Source organism: Urocitellus parryii, chromosome 6 (assembly GCF_045843805.1).
Source record: "Urocitellus parryii isolate mUroPar1 chromosome 6, mUroPar1.hap1, whole genome shotgun sequence".
Classification (NCBI taxonomy): domain Eukaryota; kingdom Metazoa; phylum Chordata; class Mammalia; order Rodentia; family Sciuridae; genus Urocitellus; species Urocitellus parryii.
In genome coordinates this window covers 9,134,098-9,153,419 of record NC_135536.1, presented here as the reverse complement: position 1 = coordinate 9,153,419, position 19,322 = coordinate 9,134,098, and the positions used below count along the sequence as shown (strand labels likewise).

Sequence of the window (19,322 nt, the reverse complement as noted above, 5' to 3'; positions counted from 1 at the left end):
ATGGCCTTTATTTGACGGCTCTGACAAATAAACTCCCCTGTTTATGTCTGCCTGGTCTCTGTCTTTCATTTCTTGCTTACCTGTCTCTCGTTCCTCACGTTCCTTTCAACACCTTCAGACACATTATTATGAGCAACTTCAGTATCAAGGATTTAAGACTTTTACTTTTTCCTGCAAATGTCCAATGGATGGTTAAAAGCAGGATTAAAGACTTGGCATCTCTGCCTGCATTTTGCATTCATCTTCTTTGCTCTGAGTCACCTTGGATTCCAGAAACAAGGTCTGATAGGATAATGATCATGTGATGAGTCAACCTTACCACCAGCTCCCTACCAGGCAACAGCACTTTCTCCTCTGGGACAAGGCCCTGCCTGCCCAATCCTGAGATAATGACCTGGTCAAGATCACCTGTTTTGGCAGCTTATGAAATCCCACCAGCTGTGTAGACCCCCCTCACCATTGCCCCTATTCCCTTATAAAACATCAAAGTCATTCTCAGTCTCTGGGCTAAGGGCCTTTGTTTTCTCAGTACAGTCATGCTTTAAAGAGTAAAGCTCCTTTCATGTTTTTCAATGTTACCTTTTCTTTTTGTTTTTTGGGGCAAATAGACCTCATTTGACAGTTCCCCAGTCAGGACCCTGGGCTAGGACTTCACTGATCACTTTTTTTTTTCTTAAATATATTTTTAGTTGTAGATGGACACAATACTTTTGTTTATTTAGTTTTATGTGGTGCTGGGGATCAAACCTAGGGCCTCACACATGTTAGGCTCTACCACTGAGCTACAATCCCAGCACTCCATTGACCACTTTTAAGACCAAAGCCTTAATAGGTTATGGATTTCTCTGAATCTCATATCCTCAAATTTTTTGGAGATGCCAGCCCCCCAAGTGAGATTAATTTTAATAACATTTTCTTTAATGCAACAGAACCAAAACATTATTTCAACATGTAAACAATATAAAGCAATTGATTACAGTATTTCACACTATTAATTTGTGCTAAAATCTCCGAAATCCGTGTGTATTTTGCATTTACAGCTCATATTAAATGGAACAGCCTCATTTCAAGTGGTTAACAGCCAAATGTGGCATACAGATTTACAGCCTGTGCTTTTCGCATTCTGAATCATTAGTCCTAGAAGGAAAATAAGTCCTTTGTCAGATCTTCTGCGGATTTATAAGAGCATATAAAAATATTTAGAGTTTTGAAACTTCAGGCTAACGCTTTCCCCTACTCATTTGACCCCCACCCTACCCTTATTAACTTGTGCAACACTTTGGAATGTCCATTCTAATTTACAGAGGGAAAGAGCGTCAGAGTGCAGGGGCTGCCTCAGGCACCTTTTCAAGCTTTTACCGGTGACAAGGCAGAAGGTCGAATTCTAGGTCCCACCACAAAGAGATTAAGGGCTGGAAACACAGCCTGGGGGGAAATTCGGCTCAAAACAGCCTTTGCTAAAATCTCAGTAGTTACCGGCAGCTTTATCAAGTAGCTCGTGTTGCAGAACTGGCTGTCATCACAATCCGATCTAGCAAAACTTATCCACTCAATAAATATCTGCGGAGAGCCTGCATACAGACGTCAGGAACATCAGTGGACCAGACGGACGAGGGGCTCCGTCGGCGGAACGCAGTACCGCAGGAGAGAGCGAGTCCTAGCAACGCTGTGGCGCGCCGAGCCAGGCTCCGAGCTAAGCACCTCTCTGGCTTCACCGCATAAAGCCTCGGTTACCCTATGAAGTAAGCATGACTCCTACCTTCGGTAAACTACGGTGCGGTTGAGAAAGTTGTCATAACCCACGGCAGCGACCCACCCGCGCCCCCGAGCAGCACATGGTTCACGCGCCAGTGCCTCGGGAGGCGAGAAGGGCGGGTCTGCACGGTGCACCGGAAGCGGCGCCTCGGAGGCCGGGGGTCGCAGCGGAACCTTCCCGCGCCATCGGAACCGCGTCGCCCCCACTCGGCCACTAGGGTATCCCCGCCTGAGGGCAGACTGCCGTCCGGAGCCTCCGACACCCCGCCGTCCCCCGACACCCGTCGCGGAAGCGTGGGAGGATCAGGGTGGGAACTGAGGGCCCACGGTCTTTTCGCAAACTACGTTTCCCGTGAGGCGGCGCGGTGCCGGGTGTCTGGTGCGCAGGCGCGCGCACGGCGTGCGTGGCGGCGTCAGCGGTTCTAGAACGTTGCTGTGGTAGCGCTCGGGCGCCATGTTAGGACGAAGGGGAAGGAGGAGAAGCGCTTAAAGCGGCGGGAGCGGGTGCGGGAGTGGGGTTGGACCCAGGGCTGAGGCAGGCCCCCCCCTCCCTCCCGCCTCAGTGGATCATGCCCAGGGCGGCAGCGGCGGCGGTTGCGGGGGGGAAGTGACTGGGCGGTGCCGGCGCAGGAGACGATGCCGTTGTAAGTGATTCGTGTTCTGTTTGCTCTCGCACGCCGGCCGGGCCTCGGGGGCGTCGGGGAGGGGGAGGGGCGGCGCGAGCCGGGCCCGCGCCCTGCCCGCTGCCGGCGGACGGCCGCCCGGGCCCGCTGCCGCCGCCCGGTGCCTGCGTCTCCCACCCCTTCCTGGCCGGGCCGCGGCCGTCGGGCCGGGGGCCTTCCCCTTCCGGAAGAGCCGGGGCTGCTCCCGCTGCTCTGCCGGCGCTGGGTACGGAACGGCGCGCGGCAGCGCGGCTGCCGGGCCCGCTCCTCGTGGGCGCTGCGCTCGCGCCTCCTCGCTCTCGCCGCCACCGGCGCGTCAGTCTCTGTTGGGCCCCTCCGTTCTTCCCGTTCTCTGGGCGCCCCTGTCGTGCGCCTGAGTTACCCACTTCCGCTTCCCTTATGCAAACCTGCGTGAGCGCGGGTGAGACCGGGTCTGAGCTTCCAGGCCCGCTCCTGCGGCCCCGCCGCGGCCTCCCGGTGCTCCGGGACAGGGCGCCCCCGGTGCGTGTGCTCGGTCTCGTCCGGGTGGGTCACGGGATTCCCTTCCTCGTCCTTCGCCCTCGATGCCCACGGACGCTCCTCTCCGCCCCGGATTGCACCCTTATTAGAGAGAGCTCGTTCCCTGACCCCTTCTGATCCGCTAGTCCTACAGCGGGTACTTACGTAGCCCTACAAGGTTTTAAAAAAGTTTTCTCTCCCTCTTTTTTTCCTCCTAAGAACAAGATGCAGTTTGAAAACTTGTTTCTGGGATCAAAAAGTAGATTAGAGCCTTTACTCTGCTTATATTCAGCAGTGTAGGGGCCTCCACTTTGAGACTGCATTCCTTCCAGTTTTGGGGGGTTTAGAGTGCCCCTTTTAAAAAGACGAAAGGCTGAGTTTTCTTCATCTTTGCATTCCAAACGAAGCGTGTCATTGACAGTTGACGTTTTGTTTAAATCAAATTCAAGGTAAAGATTTTATGGTTTCTAGGGCACCCAGTGTTAAGTCAGCTTAACTTTGTGAAAGTAGGAACAATTTCGTTTTTGCAAATATAATTTATAACTAGAAAAAAGAAATTTATATATATGTAAAAGTTAAGTAAATATATGTGTGTCTTTAAAGGTGAGACTTTAATTTTGACACATGCCTTTAATGACATCTATCGCATTTTACATAATTATTTGAAAAAAGTATCTTCTGACTCCCTCTTGTGCTCCAGCCTCACTCACTCACCCCTGATTAGAGACCTCTCAGATTATTTTTGTAATTAGAATACTTTTTTAGCAAAGATTTAAAATTGGTGAGGTTTCTGTTGATTCATATTATCATGGAATTGGAAAAAGATGCTCTGGGGGGAGCCCAGATCAAACAAGATTTTTTGTGGCAGTTTTTCAGTTTAGAAGGAATTCAGATAAATGTTCAAATGATGTCGTGATGATTTAGTGTTAGCTTACAGTTCATTGCTGTTTTTGAAAAGGGACTCCTATTTTTGATAATTATGTCAGTAATAAAGATGGATGAAATGTATACTCTAAAGAAAATGGTTTCATGGAGCAATTTCAAGTAAATCTAAATGCATCTGCTTTTTTCTAACATTCTTTGAGGAAGGAAGGTATAAGTTTCTATTAAATTTTCACTTCAGCGAAATGAGTATATGAAAACTAGAATAATACAGAGAATATTAATATAGTCCCTGTATAAATGTAAAACAGAAATCACTTGAGTTGTGGCTATCATACTTTAAATAAAAGGACATAAAGGAGAGTAATCAACATCAATGACCAAGCATTCTTGCCACAAAGAATATTGAAATTACTGGAAAAGACATTTAAGTCTTGCTAAAGGGGAGACCAGAGATTTTCTCCCAAACATTGTGGAAGCTGTCACAAGAAAGGGAATTAGGGTAGTTTCATGTAGCCATAAAAGGTAGAACTGGGATCTTCTGGTTAGTAACTATACTTATAGCAGTGTTTCTTGAGTGCTATTTGTGGATGCCTGGAGTGGAGGTTGTCACTGAGATCCTTTTAGAGGGTACCTAAGATCTTTAATAATAATGAGATACTATGTCTTTTACTTCTGGCATTTGCACTGATAGTGTGAAAGTAATGGTGAGTAATTGAGTAATGCTGCTAGTGCCTTAGGATCAGTCAAGGCAGAGGTGGCTCCATATTGTACATGTCATATTTTTTTACTACACAGTTCAGAAGGTTCTTGATGAAGCATTAAAAAATGTTAATTTGCTGGGCATGTAGGTGCTTGCCACTAGAGGTTAAGGCAGAAGAATCATAAGTTCACGACCAGCCTTGGCAGTTTTGCAAGACCCTACCTGTCTCAAAACTTAAAAGAAAATAATAAAAAGGACTGGGTATGTAGCTTGGTGGCAGTTTCTGGATTAAATTCCCAGTACCAAAAATCACAAAGTTTATTTGGGCTGGGGCTCAATGGTAGAGTGCTCCTAGATTTGATTCCCTAGCTCTACAAAGAAAAAAAAAATTAAATTTTCATCCTTAAAGTGTCTTTTACATTATTTTCTATGTTTATGTAATTATATGTGATACTGAGGGTCTTTTATTTATATGTGTACTAATGGGTCTTTTATTTTATATGTTTATTTATTTATATGTGGTACTGAGGATCAAACCCAGGGTCTCACACATGCCAAGCAAGTGCTCTACCACTGAACCACAACTCCAGCCCATGAGGTTGTCTTTTTAATATGCTTTGTAGAATAGTGATTTTTGAGGATGAGTACTTGTTTGGTTTGTCTTCTAAGCTAATCTAGTGGTTTTGTTTATTTAATTTTTGGTACTGGAGACTGAACCCAGGTGTGCTTAACCACTGAACCACATCCCCAGCCTTTTTAATTTTTTATTTTGAGACGATCTTGCTAAGTTGCTTAGGACCTCACTAAATTGCTAAAGTGGTCTTGAATTTGTCAATCCTGTCTCAGCCTCCCCCAGGTTGCTGGGATTACAGGTGTGTGCTACCACACCCAGTTTAACCTATTCCCCCCCCCCCCCAATGGAGCTCCTTTACCAGAACTGGTGATGAACTGTTGATATTCAAGTTTGAATATTTAGCAGGAACTTTTTGCTAATTAGTTGAACCTCCCCTGTCACTTCAAGAAAACACTAGCTAGGTGTGGTGGCTCATACCTGTAATCCCAGTGGCTCTGGAGGCTGAGACAAAAGAATGGTGAGTTCAAAGCCAGCCTCAGCAAAAGCGAAGCCCTAAGCAATTCAATGAGACCCTGTCTCTAAGTAAAATTCAAAATAGGGCTGAGGATGTGGCTCAGTGGTTGAGTGCTCCTGAGTTCAATCCTGATGCCCCCAAAGAAAAAAGAAAACAACCCGGCAGTATTTGTAGCCAGTAAAAACAATTGAGCTTTTAAGCAAAAATTGGAATTTTGGAAAGCTTGTTTCTGTAATTGTGAATGTGACACCTTCCCAGTACTTAAAAGATGATATTGGTGATGAATCCCCCCCAATGGAGATTGAACCCAGAATGCTGAGCTACATCCCCAGCCCTTTTTATTTTTTTATTTTGAGAGAGGGTCTTTCGAAGTTGCCCAGGCTAGCCTTGACCATTGGATACTCTTGCCTCATCCTTCCAAGCTGCTGAGATTAAAGGCATGCCACTGTGTCCAGGTAGTGATGGTATTAATGGATGTAGGTTTTTTGATGTTGCATAATGTGTGTTAGTATTTGGAATTCAGTGAATTCATTATTTTCCAAATGACAGTCATGATGTAATAAAGTCATACCTGGTTAAAAAGGTACATTCAGAGTACAAAGTAGGTCAGAGTTTTCTTATTTACATATTAGTTATACAGAATGGTAGAATTCATTGTGGCATATTCATACATACATAAAAACATAATTTTATCATTTTACTCCCCAGTATCTCCCAGCTTTCCTCCTTCCCCTGTCTGCCTCTCCTCTAATGATCTCCCCTTTACTTTCATTGCATCTCTACCCCTCCCCTCCCAGCTTCCATATCTGAGAAAACATGATACTTTTCTTTATGGGTCTTACTTATCTTGCTGAAAATGGTAGGCTAGATGTTAATGCAACAGATTACACAGGGTTTGGGATTGTTTTAGCTTTATTATCATAACTAGTTTTTTGGGGAGGTGAGGACAGGACTAGGGATTAAACATAAGGCCTTGCAGACTACCACTTTTCTGTATCCTCAGCCTCTGACTCTTTGTTTTAAGATTTTGGAGCGTTTGTAGTGAATTGCTTGCTACTCAGTGAATGGTTTTGGAATGTGGGGTGTTTTTATCTTTAAGAGTGTTTTCAGTTCATGCTTTTTTAGTAGAGAAATTGAGATGGAAGATGGTAGATTGAGTAAGTTTATGAGCTTATTCAATTCCTGTTTCTTGATTTTCCTCCTAAAGTGAAAGCCTTCTTATTTAATAACATAAATTTCAAAGTGTTTTGGTTCATCGGAACATTCCATTCCTTGGTAACTAAGTCAACTTTATGTTACCATTTCACTTAAATTTATCACCTTCATTTGCATGAAGGCACATTTATAAAAAAAATACTTTCCTAGAAAATGAGACCATTTGGATTTTTAGCTGTTTCTCATTTCTTTTGTTTTTTATTCTGTATTTTCAGTATTCTAGCTGCTTTTTTTTTTTTTGGTGTGGTACTGGGGTTTGAACCTTGGGATGCTTTACCACCAAGCTATACCCCAGCCTCCCCCTGCCCCTTTTAAATTTTGAGACAATTTCTTAATGCTTGGTTGCTCAGGTTGGCCTCAAACTTGGGATCCTCCTGCCTCGTCCTCCCTGGTTGCTGGGATTTAGGCATGAGCCACTGTGCCCTATTCAATAGCTTTTAAATAATTGCATAATCTTGGCTTATGATTTACAAGGCAGTAGTGTTGCTGGAAGTATTGGTTCCTCTTAAAATAGATTAAAGTGAGGCTGAAAGTATCCCCTTGGCCAAGTTTTTGAGGGTGCTAAATTGTAGATTGGTGTTTAAATTAGTTCTGGTTTCCATGCTTATCCCATCTTTTGTGGATTCTGTTGAGAACCAGGTTTGATCAGTTCAGCTGGAGTCAGTTTACATTTTAAGACACATTTTTCCCAAGGTGCTATGGTGTAACTTGTAGTCCTGATACCAGAGTCCTAGGCCAGAGCCCAGACTTTGAAAATCCAACAAATCAAATCAGATCACTCATCCCAAAAACCAAACAGAAAAGGTAATGGTGAAAAACATGAAAGGAACTTTTATCAGCATGGTCATATGAGGAACACAGGAGACTGGTGCCCTTAGCTGTGTCTTCCAGAGACTGAAAATGACTTTGAAGTTTCATAGAAAGGGGAATAGGGGCAATGGTGAGGGGTCTGCATAGCTGGAGGGATTGCACAGCTGCCAAAGCAGGCGAAGTTGATCAGGTCTGTCTGTTGTTATCTCAGGATTGGGCAGGCCGGGCCTTGTCCTGGATAAGAAATTGCTGTTAACTGTGGGTAACTTGAACTCATCAAAAGATATTTATCTATCAGACCTTGTTCCTGGAATCCAAGGTGACTAGGAGCAAAGAAGATGAATGCAAAATGCAGGCAGAGATGCCAAGTCTTTAATCCTGCTTTTAGCCATCCATTGGACATTTTCAGGCAAAAGGAAGTCCTTTTTACAGTTCTAGTGCTGGGGTGACAGGAGGTGGGAGGATTGCTTGAGTCCAACCTGAAAACATAGGGACACCCATCTCAAAAAAAGAAATGTTCAAGCTCAAAGTTTTTTTTTTGGTATAGAAAAAAATTTAAATATCAAACTATTTACAGAAAACATACTATATACTTACATACACACAGTGTAATATATTCTGTAGAACCTAAGATTTTCGTAGGTAATCCCCGCCCCAGCCCTTTTCCTTTTTCCCTTTTCCATTGTCTTTCTTCTTTGCTCCTAGACTGTTGCCCAGGCTGGCTCAGAACTTCTGGGCTCACGAGAAGCTTTTGCCTTAGCTTTTCAGGTACCTGGGACTATGGACAGTACCTGGCAAGTATTTTTAGTGACTGGGTGTAGATGCTTCTGTGGGAATTTTGGGTATTAGGCCAGCGTTTTCCACATTCTTATTTGTGGAAACTTAAGTATTTGGTCCTATTTAGCATTTTATTTTTTGGTGGTACTGGGGATTGAACCCAGGGCTGTGGGGATCAGTGACTCACATCCCCAGCCTGGAATTTAAGGATTTGGGAAAGTAAAAAATGTGAGGATTTGTTAGATGTCATTTTTTTCTTCTATCGGAATTATTTTGCAAATTCATATTAACCTATATTTTATCCAGAAACCAGCTCATTGGATTTTATTAGTTTCTACAGTTTGGGGTTAAGAATAGTGTCACAGTCATTTTGGTCACCTGAAATGTTTAAATTGCATTTCCTAGCATTAATGTATATAAAACTATGCTTTAATAATTTTTTATTAATACTTTTTAGTTATACAGAATGGTGGGTTTCCTTGGGGTTTTATATATTCTTTACTTTTCTGACACATTTTAATATTTTTTTTCAGCTTCTCTTTATATTGCCTTCATTTTCAAGGTGTACTTGGCAGGTTGATGCAGGAGTGCTGCAATTTGAGAATCTGAGATTATTGTTGTTTAATTTCTCCTAGATAGGAGAAAGAAGGCAGTGGGGCCCTCAGAAGTACCTTTAGGAAGGGAGGATAGTAACCTGGCCATTGTAGTAATTGAATAGCAAGTACCTGTTGCCTACATAATCAACCTTGTTTGACCTTGTGCTTCATCCTGTTTTATTTCCATTGAGCATAAATTTACCTCTCTGTTTGATCCTCTGATGCTGCCTACTAAATATTGTCTGGATCAACCACCTTAATATATTTTTCAAGAATGCAGTTGTGTTCTAAACATACTTAGTACAATTTAACATAGAACAAGTGGTCAGCTATCCTCACCTTTCCCACTCCACCCTCGTTCTGATATTGAAGCTAGGGGTCCTCTACTGTGAAGTCACTTCTCAGGCCTTTATTTATATTTTAAATTTTGAGAACAGGGTCTTTCTAGATTGACTAGCTGGGGAACTTGGGGTCCTCCTACCTCAGTTGTACCTGTAATACAGGTATCTGCCAGTGCGTCCAACCTTAGAATAATTTCTTAGGAAATAGATTACCTTGGTTATATGCTTGACTCTTGAGTTTCTGTCATTATTTGCTATGCCTTGTGAAAGAGGATGATGTATTTTGTACATTAAGATACTTTAGAGAAATACTTCTTTCCTTCTCCATCCAAACTCTTTTTCTTTGCTTAACTGAATGCACATATTATGTTTAAGGTCAGACCTTTGGGCAGCAAATTACCTATATATGAGAAGTTATTTTAGTTTATCTGATTGCTTCTAAACAAGACTATCTAGCAAGTTAAGCTTTCAATTTTAACTTTATCATAGAAATGATAAAATTATTTTCTGTTGGGTAGGGGCTATAAATTTTTAGACAAGTTGACCCTGTTGATAGCATGGACCACAACTTGTTCCAAATGCCAACATTAGGAGACAGATTCATTCATCAATAGTCTGAACTTTGTATAAATTCGGGGGAGGCAAAGTGCTTAAAACATTAAATGTTTGGGAAAATGCCACTGGGAAATGATGTTGTCCTTTGTGTGTTATCAGCCTAAACTGCCTATTTTCTCTCTGCGTAGCCATACTTCTTTATTTTTTTTCAGGCTTTTATTTTGCATTTATTATTAAGGATCTGAATCCCAGAGTAAATTTCTCATTGTTATCCAGAACAGAGACTATCTTAAACATCCCCGTATTTCTGATTTTAACATCGTCTTTCATGTGTAGTTATGAATACTACACTTTTCTGTTAAAAGTAACTTAAGTGAGAAAATGATTGTAGGGAAATTGAGTTAAGTGTTTTGGAGCAGTAAAGTGATTTACTTTTTATTTTATTTGTTTTTTTCAGATACACATGACAATAGAGTGTATTTTGACATGTTATACATACATGAAGTATAACTCATTCAAATTAAGATCCCATTCTTGAAGTATACATGATGTGAAGTTAAACTGGTGCATGTTAATATATGAACATAGGAAGGTTATGTCCTATTCATTTTATTGTCTTTCTTATTCCCATCCCCTCTCCCTTCCCTTCATTCCCCTTTGTCTGACCCATTGAACTTCTTTTACCCGCCCTCTATTGTGTGTTAGCATATACACATATCAGAAAGAACCTTTGGCCATTGTTGTTGTTGTTTTGGTGGAGGTGGAGGTGTGGGGGATTTGTTTATTTCACTTAACATGATAGCCTCCAGTTCCGTCCATTTAATAGCAGACACCATCATTTCATTCTTCTTTAGGGCCGAGTAATATTCCATTTTGTGTATATACCACAGTTTCTATCCATTCATCTGTTAAAGGACATCTAGGTTGGTTCCATAGCTTAGCAGTCTTGAATTGAGCTGCTATAAACATTGATGTGACTCTGTCACTATAGTATGTTGATTTTAAGTCCTTTGGGTATACACCAAGGAATGGAATAACTGGGTCAAATGGTGGTTCCATTCCAAGTTTTCTAAGGAATCTCCATACTTCTTTTCAGAGTTATTGCACCAATTTGCAGCAATGTACGAATATGATGTTCCCACATCCTCCTCAACATTTATTGTTACTTGTTTCTTGCCATTCTCACTGGAGTGAAATAGAATCTCAGTGTAGTTTTAAATTTTTCTGCAGCTTTTTTTATCTGACATTTTGTGTGCCATCTTTTCATGCTCCTGCATGTGCTGACTACCCCCTTTTTATATGGCATAGTATTATTGTGTAAGCATGTACTGTAATTAATCTTATGTTGATGGTATTTAGGCGGCTTCCTGTTTTTTTTTTTTTTTTTACTGTATTGCATACAGGGATCCCTCCAGTGAACAACCTTCAGTATCTTTTACTAGGGATTGAATCCAGGGGTGTTTTACCATTGAACTACATCCCCAGCCCTTTGAGATAGGTTCTCACTAGGTTGCTGAGGGTCTTGTTAAATTGTTGAGACTGGCCTGGGAAACTTGTGATATTCCTCCCTTGGCCTCTGGAGTTGCTTGGATTTTAGGCATGCATCCCAGTGCCCAAATTGTCCTAGTATTTTTTTTTTAAGTTGTTGATAGACCTTTATTTTATTTTATTTATTTTTATGTGGTGCTTAGAATCAAACCCAATGCCTCACACATGCCAGGCATGTGCCTACCACTCAACCCCAGCCCCAGCCCTTGTCCTGATGTTTTTAAAAGATAAATTGCTATAGGTGAGGTTGTTAGACATAAACTTTTAGAATTGGCATATGCATTTTAATATTTGAATATTGCCAGATTGTTTTTTAAGTGACATGCCAAGTTCACTTCCATTGGGAGTGCATATTGTTAACACCATTGCTAACATTGGAGGTTTACAATGGTCTCTTGTTATCCCTGAATGTTTAGTTGGTAAAAATTTTGTTTTTCTCTGGTTTGTTGGTTTTAATTAGCTTCCCTGATTTGAAGTGACACTTTTAAAAAAATTATTTTAACAATTCTGTTTTTCCTATTATTTGCTGTGACCTTTCTTACTGATGTATTTTTTGTTACATAAATTGTGTAACACAATTTGTTTTGGGGTGTGGCTTTTATGTTTTGTCTTAATTATGCACGGAAAATACTATTGTTCATTTTCTCTTAGTACTTATACAATTTTTTTTTTCTTTTGTGTGTGTGTGTGGGCGGGTATAGGGATTGAACTCAGGGTCAATTTCCCCAACCTTTCTGTTTTAATAAAGAGACAGTTCTCACTAGATTGCTGAGACTTGCCTTGAGCTTGCAATCCTCCTCTCTCCACTTCCCATATTGCTTGGATTATAGGTGTGCACCACCATGCCTGGTTATAATTCTTAAGTATTTTGAAAAAATGAGGAATTTAGATTTGACTTAAAATGCATAATATTATCATTATAATATATTCAGACATTGATCACACTTTGTTTGAATGCATGGCTGCTGAATTACAATTAACAAATTATAGGAATTTGTACTATTTGAGTTAGTTTTATAATTACCAAGTTTGGGTGGTGTGTGTGTGTGTGTGTGTGTGTGTGTGTGTGTGTGTTTTGGTACCAGGGATTGAATCCAGTGGTGCTTATTCACTGAGCCACATCCTCAGCCCTTTTTATATTTTGAGACAGGGTCTCACCAAGCTGTTTAGGTCATTGCTAAGTTGCTGAGGCTGTTTTTGAATTTGTGATCCTCCTGCCTCAGCCTCTTAAGCCCCTGGGATTACAGGCATGGGTCACCATAACTGACTCCTAGGTTGTTTTTGATAGTTCATTTTGTGCATATTAATTAAAATTGGTTGCCCAAACATTTGAAATAAATATCTAGCCAAAATAAACAGCCAACAGTCATGCTAATTTTACATAAAAGTCAAGTAATTCTTTGTAGCTAGAGTATCTTTTTTAGAGTTAGGTCTTGAACAACCTAATATGGCTAAAGGAAACCCTTTTTTCCAACATTAATTGGAAAACTCATGTTTTGTTACAGCCCTTTAGTGTTATAAATGCATTAGAGTTTTTAGCTTCATAATTTGTTACTCAAAGTAGAAAAGAGATATAAATTCTAGGTAAATCCAAGTGTATGTGCTGGACCTCTCTGGCAAGGGAGAGGAAAGGAGTGGCATAAAGATAGCCAAGGATAAGAACTAGAATAGTTGTAATGCATTAGCTACGTAGAATGTTGTTACTATTAAAAAAAGGTGATATATTTTAAAGGCCAACTTTATATAGAACAAATAAGGAGAATAGCCCATATTCTGAGGAGGGAAAAATTCTGAAAAAAATGTCATGTCCTGAACCTGAAAAGAAGAGGTAGGGGTGCGTGTGTTGTGTCTTTATGTGTATGTGTGTATGTAATGCTTGGCTGTCATGTGATTTTGAGGGACAAAATTGATATGTGTAGGGCTGGGCACTGTGGTGCATGCCTATAATCCCAGCAACTTGGGAGCTAAGGCAGGAGTACCACAAGTTGCAGACCAGCCTAAGCAATTTAGCAAGACCCTGTCTCAAAAAAACAAAAGAAACCCTATAAGTGTATGTATGTATTTTTATCTTACTCTACTCTATGAAGGATTAAGACTTAAGAAACTTTAGTTACATATTTAATAACTGCAAAGATGTTTTCATCAGAGATGGATGAAAAGTTAGAAGGAGGCTAGAGAAAAAAAAACAGCAAAAATTTAGGGCACTAAATTTTAGTTATTATGGAAATGTAATGATTTTTAGAGAGTATAGAACTTGCTGGATGGGCACCAGTTTCATTCTTAGGTATTTATTTAAGCAGTATCCTAGACATAAATACAAATCACATTCATAAGATGAAAATAAATGATGCTCAGGAAAAGCTCATATGTACTTGTTTTCTTTTATTGTTTTGTGATACTTGGGATGGAACCCAAAGGTACTGTACCAGTGAGCTGTATATCCCCAGCCCTTTTTATTTTTAATTTATTTTTGGTACCTGGGATTGAACTCAGAGGCACTTAACCACTGAGCCCATCTCCAACCCGTTTTTATATTTTATTTAGAAACGGGATTTCTCTAAGTTGCTTAGGGCCTTGCTAGGTTGCTGAGGCCAGCTTTGAATTTGTGATCCTCCTGCCTTGGCCTCTCAAACCTCTGGGATTATAAGCCTGTGCCACGGAACCCAGGGCCTATTATTTTTTGTTTTGAGACAATCTGGATCAGTTGGCCAGGCTGGCCTGGAATGTAGCTGGGATTATAGGTGTGCACATTGCACCCAGCCCCAATAAGAAATTTTAGTGAATCATCATATTGTAGGTTTATGTGTTGATATTTTTCGTTGTTTTACATACATTGTTGAAATTTTCTTTTTAAAGTAGATTACTGTATGAAGAAAATTAAATACATTTCTAAAAATGTTTCTAGAGAAAGATAGACATGGGCAGAAGTGGAAGGAGGAGCTTTGCCTTCTTGGGGTTGGTAGTGGTCTAATGTATGGTCCCAGGAGACAAGTAAAACAGTCCTTCTTTTTCTGAGGCTTATGTTCCCAGTTGTCAAGAAGTGTATGTTTTTGTCTTTGTTAGATCAACAATGAAAAGATTCCTGAAATTGTTTTTATTACTCTATATTTAACATCTAGTATGTGTTCCCCTCACCAACCCCAATAGATAGATCCCAGGGCCTCCCTCATGCTAGAGCTAGGTTTATTTTTACTTATTTTATGCATATTCTTACTTGATATAGATGTTCTACGGGTATGTATACCTATCCACTGCGACTGGCTACCTATTCTCATTTCTAATGTTAGATTTAGATGGAATAGGGCTGGAGATATAGCTCAGTTGGTTGAGTGCTTGCCTCTAGGTATATGTTATTTCTTGAATCACAAGGTCCTGGGTTCAATCTCCACCAAAAAAAAAAATAAATAAATAAATGGAAGAAATGAGACTTCTCTACTAGTACAACAATGGTTACTGTTTCTCCTTAGGCCACTCAAAGTATCTAGCAACCATCTTTATTGGAGCCACAATTATCTTTTAAGCTTCATTTTTTTGGGGGGGGGTTATTTTTACTTATTTTATGCATGTTCTTACTTGATATAGATGTTCTACAGTATGTATACTTACATATTCATAAAATAGGTATGTGTTTTATAATTTTTTTGAATCCGAACAAATGGGTATGGTCATATTCTTACAATACCAAGGCTGGGTGATATTACTACATTTTAAAGGGAGAAAATTTCTAACTTGCATATGATTTATTTTCCCATCAAAATATTAAAGTGTGGAGACTAATGTAGATATCAGTAATTTTTTCAAATTGTGCTAATTTTGTGTGAATTTATAAATGTGAATTTGTATTCTGCTATTATAACAAGATAGTTGAAGTAGAGAGGAGCTTTCTGAACATTGGGTTTTTTTTTGTGTGTGTGTGTGTGTGTGTGTGTGTGTATGTTTGAGACAATGAAACGTTTGAAGATTTGGGAAAATGGGAAAGATAAAAAGGAATCTTAATTCCACAAAGAATGTGTATTCATGTTTTGTTGATGATCCAAACTGAACTAGTAAGGAATAGAACCCCTCAGAATGGAGAAAAATATAGAAAAAACATGTTATTTGTACAAAACAGACTTATTGCTTGAAGCTAATGAAACTTAAATTTGACTTGAAAGCTTTCTTTGCTTGAATCAAATCTCTCCTGGATAGAATGAACTTTACATTTTCATTTCTGCCCTTTATGTTCACATCATTAATAAAAGTGCTGGTAATTCCAGCATGATCATGAAAACTATAGTTTATTTGCACAAGAGAATGCAGTTATGCTAGGATTTGAGGTAAGTATACTTTGTAACAATTAAATTCTTCAACAGTAACATAATGTGCACTTAAAAATTCAATGATTTAATGTGTAGTACCCTGCCACAACAAAGCAAAATAAAACAAAGGGACACAAGGCAACTGGAGGCAATGGATATGTTTATTATTTTGATTGTGGTGTTGATGGAAACAAAAGTGTGTGCATATTTCTGAACTCACCAAATTTTATATATTGTCTCCCTCCCCCTTTTGGGCATACCATTTATACCCTAGTAAATCTGGAAAGAGTAAAACTTCAAAAAATAAGCATATAAATATTTTATCTGAAATTATTAGTATGTGTTGTGAGGAGAGCGTGGTCAGGCAGTTTTGAGGGCTACCTTTGTGGTTTGTTTTGAAGAATTCTGAGAACTGTTGGTGATTAATGAAAATATATAGTAACCAAGATGCCAGTATGAGTTTAGTTATGTATAAGTTAATATGTATACTTTAATGATAGTAGCATAAGTTAGGAAAATAAAACTTTTCTTCCATTTTCAGAAAATCCTTGGTGCTTGTTCATGTGGATCCCACATGAATTTGTGAATTAGCATCACAGACTTTCATAGCTAGGCAGTTTCTTTTAGAGGAGTACAAGGCAGTGATCTGACATGAATTGATTATTGCCAAAGACAATAAATCTTATGTTTATTCAGGAAATGTTACTATAGTCTTTATGAATGTTGAAACATCATATAAAGAGAACAGAAAATGTTGATTAGAACACATACCACATTCAGCCCAATGGGTAGTTAGTAACAAGCAGTATGGGCTTCCTAGCATTATTTGATCTGTGTTAATATTAGAAGATAAAAGATACTAATCAGTCACATTGTTGGCTAGAACCTAGTGACTGTTGGTAAATTTGTCATGCGACTTACCTGTGTAATATTGTCAGATTTTTTTTTTTTTTAATCTTTTTTGGCGCCAGGGATTGAACTCAGGGGCCACATTCCCAGCCCTATTTTGTATTTTATTTAAAGACAGGGTCCCACTGACTTGCTTTAGCTTCTCACTTTTGTGGAAGCTGACTTTGAACTTGAAATTCTCCTGAGCTGCTGGGATTACAGATGTGCACCTACTGTACCTGGCCCCAGTCCTTTTTTGTCTTTTATTTAGACAGGGTCTTGCTGAGTTGCTTAGGTCCTTGCTGAATTGCTGAGGTTGACTTTGAACTTGTAATCCTCCTGGCTCAGCCTCCTGAGCCTCTATTCTTTTTCCAAAAATCAGTAATAAGGGCTGGGGCTGTAGCTCAGCAGCAGAGTGCTTGCCTAGCATGTGTGAGGCTGGGTTAGATCCTCAGCACTGCATAAAAATAAACAAATAAAAAAAAGGCATTCTGTCCATCTACAGCTACAATTTTTTTTTTAAAGAGAGAGTGAGAGAGGAGAGAGAGAGAGAGAGAGAGAGAGAGAGAGAGAGAGAGAGAGAATTTTTAATATTTATTTTCTAGTTCTCGGCGGACACAACATCTTTGTTGGTATGTGGTGCTGAGGATCGAACCCAGGCCGCACGCATGCCAGGCGAGCGCGCTACCGCTTGAGCCACATCCCCAGCCCCTCTACAGCTACAATTTTTAAAAAATAAATTAGTAGTAAGCTTAGTATGAATATGGTTTTCTCCTCACAAGTTGTACTTGTTTGTACAGTTTGCTGTGCTATGTGTGAGCTTTATGTTATGTTCCATTTGGGGAGTCTTATGTTGTCAAAATATTTCTTGTTCAAAGTTTTATCAGTAATTTAGAAATAACAATGTAAAGGATTTTGTCTCCTTTTTAGTGAGTAGATTCTTTCAAAAGTTTACTGTATTCTGTATCACATTTTGTCTAATAATATATTTGGTCTGAATTCTTATTTATTTAGATACTTAGGATGTGACTATGTTAAACTCCTTGGGAGACCAGGAGAAATAATTTTTCTTTCTTTCTTTTTTTTCCTCCTAATACCAGGGATGGAACCCAAAGCCTGCTATATGCTAGGCAAGTGCTCTAGCATTGGGCTGCATCCCCAAACCTTTTTTTATTTTGAGACAGTTTGGTTAAGTTTCCTAGGCTGGCCTTGAACTTGCCATCTTCCTTTCTGAACCTGTAACTAGGATTACAGGCTTGAGCCACTGGGTCCTGCTGAAAAGTAATTTTTTTTTGGTCACTTACTTTTGAGTTACCTCTTGTTACACCAAACAATGTCTTTTGAACAAAACAAAAAAACAAACAAACAAAAAAAAAAACAAAAAAAATGGAGTTGTGGCAGGGAGCAAACTATGTTTAGAAATATATTTTGCTAAAGTAGTTTTTCTAGTCATGTTGCTTGGTTTCAAATTGTAGAATTTTTTTGCAATAATTTTATCCAATTCCATTTTTAGTCCAGTTACAACACAGGGATCACAACAAACACAGCCGCCACAGAAGCACTATGGCATTACTTCTCCTATCAGCTTAGCAGCCCCCAAGGAGACTGACTGCATACTTACACAGAAACTAATCGAGACTTTGAAACCCTTTGGGGTTTTTGAAGAGGAAGAGGAGCTGCAGCGCAGGTATGAGTGTGCACCTCACACATATTTTAATTTGTAATGTTTTAGTGTTGAAATTAATTTGAGGCCTTCACTACTTAGTTAATCAGGGTTATCTATATATTTGTTTCAAATAAAAGTGATACTTAGGAGAGACACCTTCTAATTATTTCTACATAGAGCTCTGTTCTTAGTTTTGATTTTTGTGCTTTTGGTTTTTATAGTACAAAATTTATCAGAAGAAATGTTTTACCCAGTGTAACAGTGCCTATAGCTAACTAGTATATGTTTCTGATCACTTAAAAACATAAAACTTAGGAAACCACTTATTTAAAATGTCTCTTCATTTAATCAGTAGTGACGTAGAATCACAAACAGCTTGATACTTGACAATTGTTTTATTCACAGGATTTTAATTTTGGGAAAATTAAATAACTTGGTGAAAGAGTGGATACGAGAAATCAGTGAAAGCAAGGTAAGATTCTTCTTTTGCATATAAAGAAATTTTGTTCTATATACCTAACTGAACATAGCAGTTCAGTTGTCTTATATCACTTGGTTTTGCTTGAGAATTTAAAGTTTAATGTAGAGATCATTTTAGACTATTGACCGAAGTTCACATATTTTGTTTCTGGTTATTTTGAAGAAATATTGAACAAGAAAAGCAAGAAAAATTGAACCTCTGGGGGTGGGGGACAACTAGGGATTGAAACAAGGGATGCTTTACCACAGAAGTACATCCCTAGCCCTTGTTATTTTGAGATAGGGTCTTGCTAAGTTGTTGACGCTGGCCTTGAACTTTTAAAAAAGATTTTTTTTTTTTTTTAATTTAGCGAGTCAATGGACCTTTATTTTATTCACTTGTTTACATGTGGTGCTGAGAATCAGACCCAGTGCTTCACACATGTGAGGGAAGTGCTCTACTACTGAGTCCGGGCCCCACCCCTGGCCCTTTCCTTGAGCATTTGATCCTCCTGCCTTAACCTCACAAGTCACTGGTATTAGAGAGATGTGCCTCTGTGCCTGGCTCTAAGTACTCTCTG

General features: G+C 39.5%; 1 protein-coding gene across 5 annotated transcripts in view; it reads left to right on the top strand.

Moving 5' to 3' along the window:
- Positions 1 to 2,196: 2,196 nt before the first annotated feature.
- The window catches only part of Papola (poly(A) polymerase alpha), a 63,472-nt gene continuing 46,346 nt past the window's right edge, over positions 2,197 to 19,322 (top strand). For all 5 annotated transcript variants that reach the window (XR_013343753.1, XM_026399440.2, XM_077800040.1 and 2 more), the window contains exons 1-3: positions 2,197 to 2,399; positions 18,130 to 18,303; positions 18,688 to 18,754. Coding sequence is in view for 4 of the 5 variants with exons in the window: in XM_026399440.2 (XP_026255225.2) it covers positions 2,392 to 2,399; positions 18,130 to 18,303; positions 18,688 to 18,754 (249 nt within the window). In the remaining variant the exon portion in view is untranslated. The remainder of the gene's footprint in view (positions 2,400 to 18,129; positions 18,304 to 18,687; positions 18,755 to 19,322) is intronic.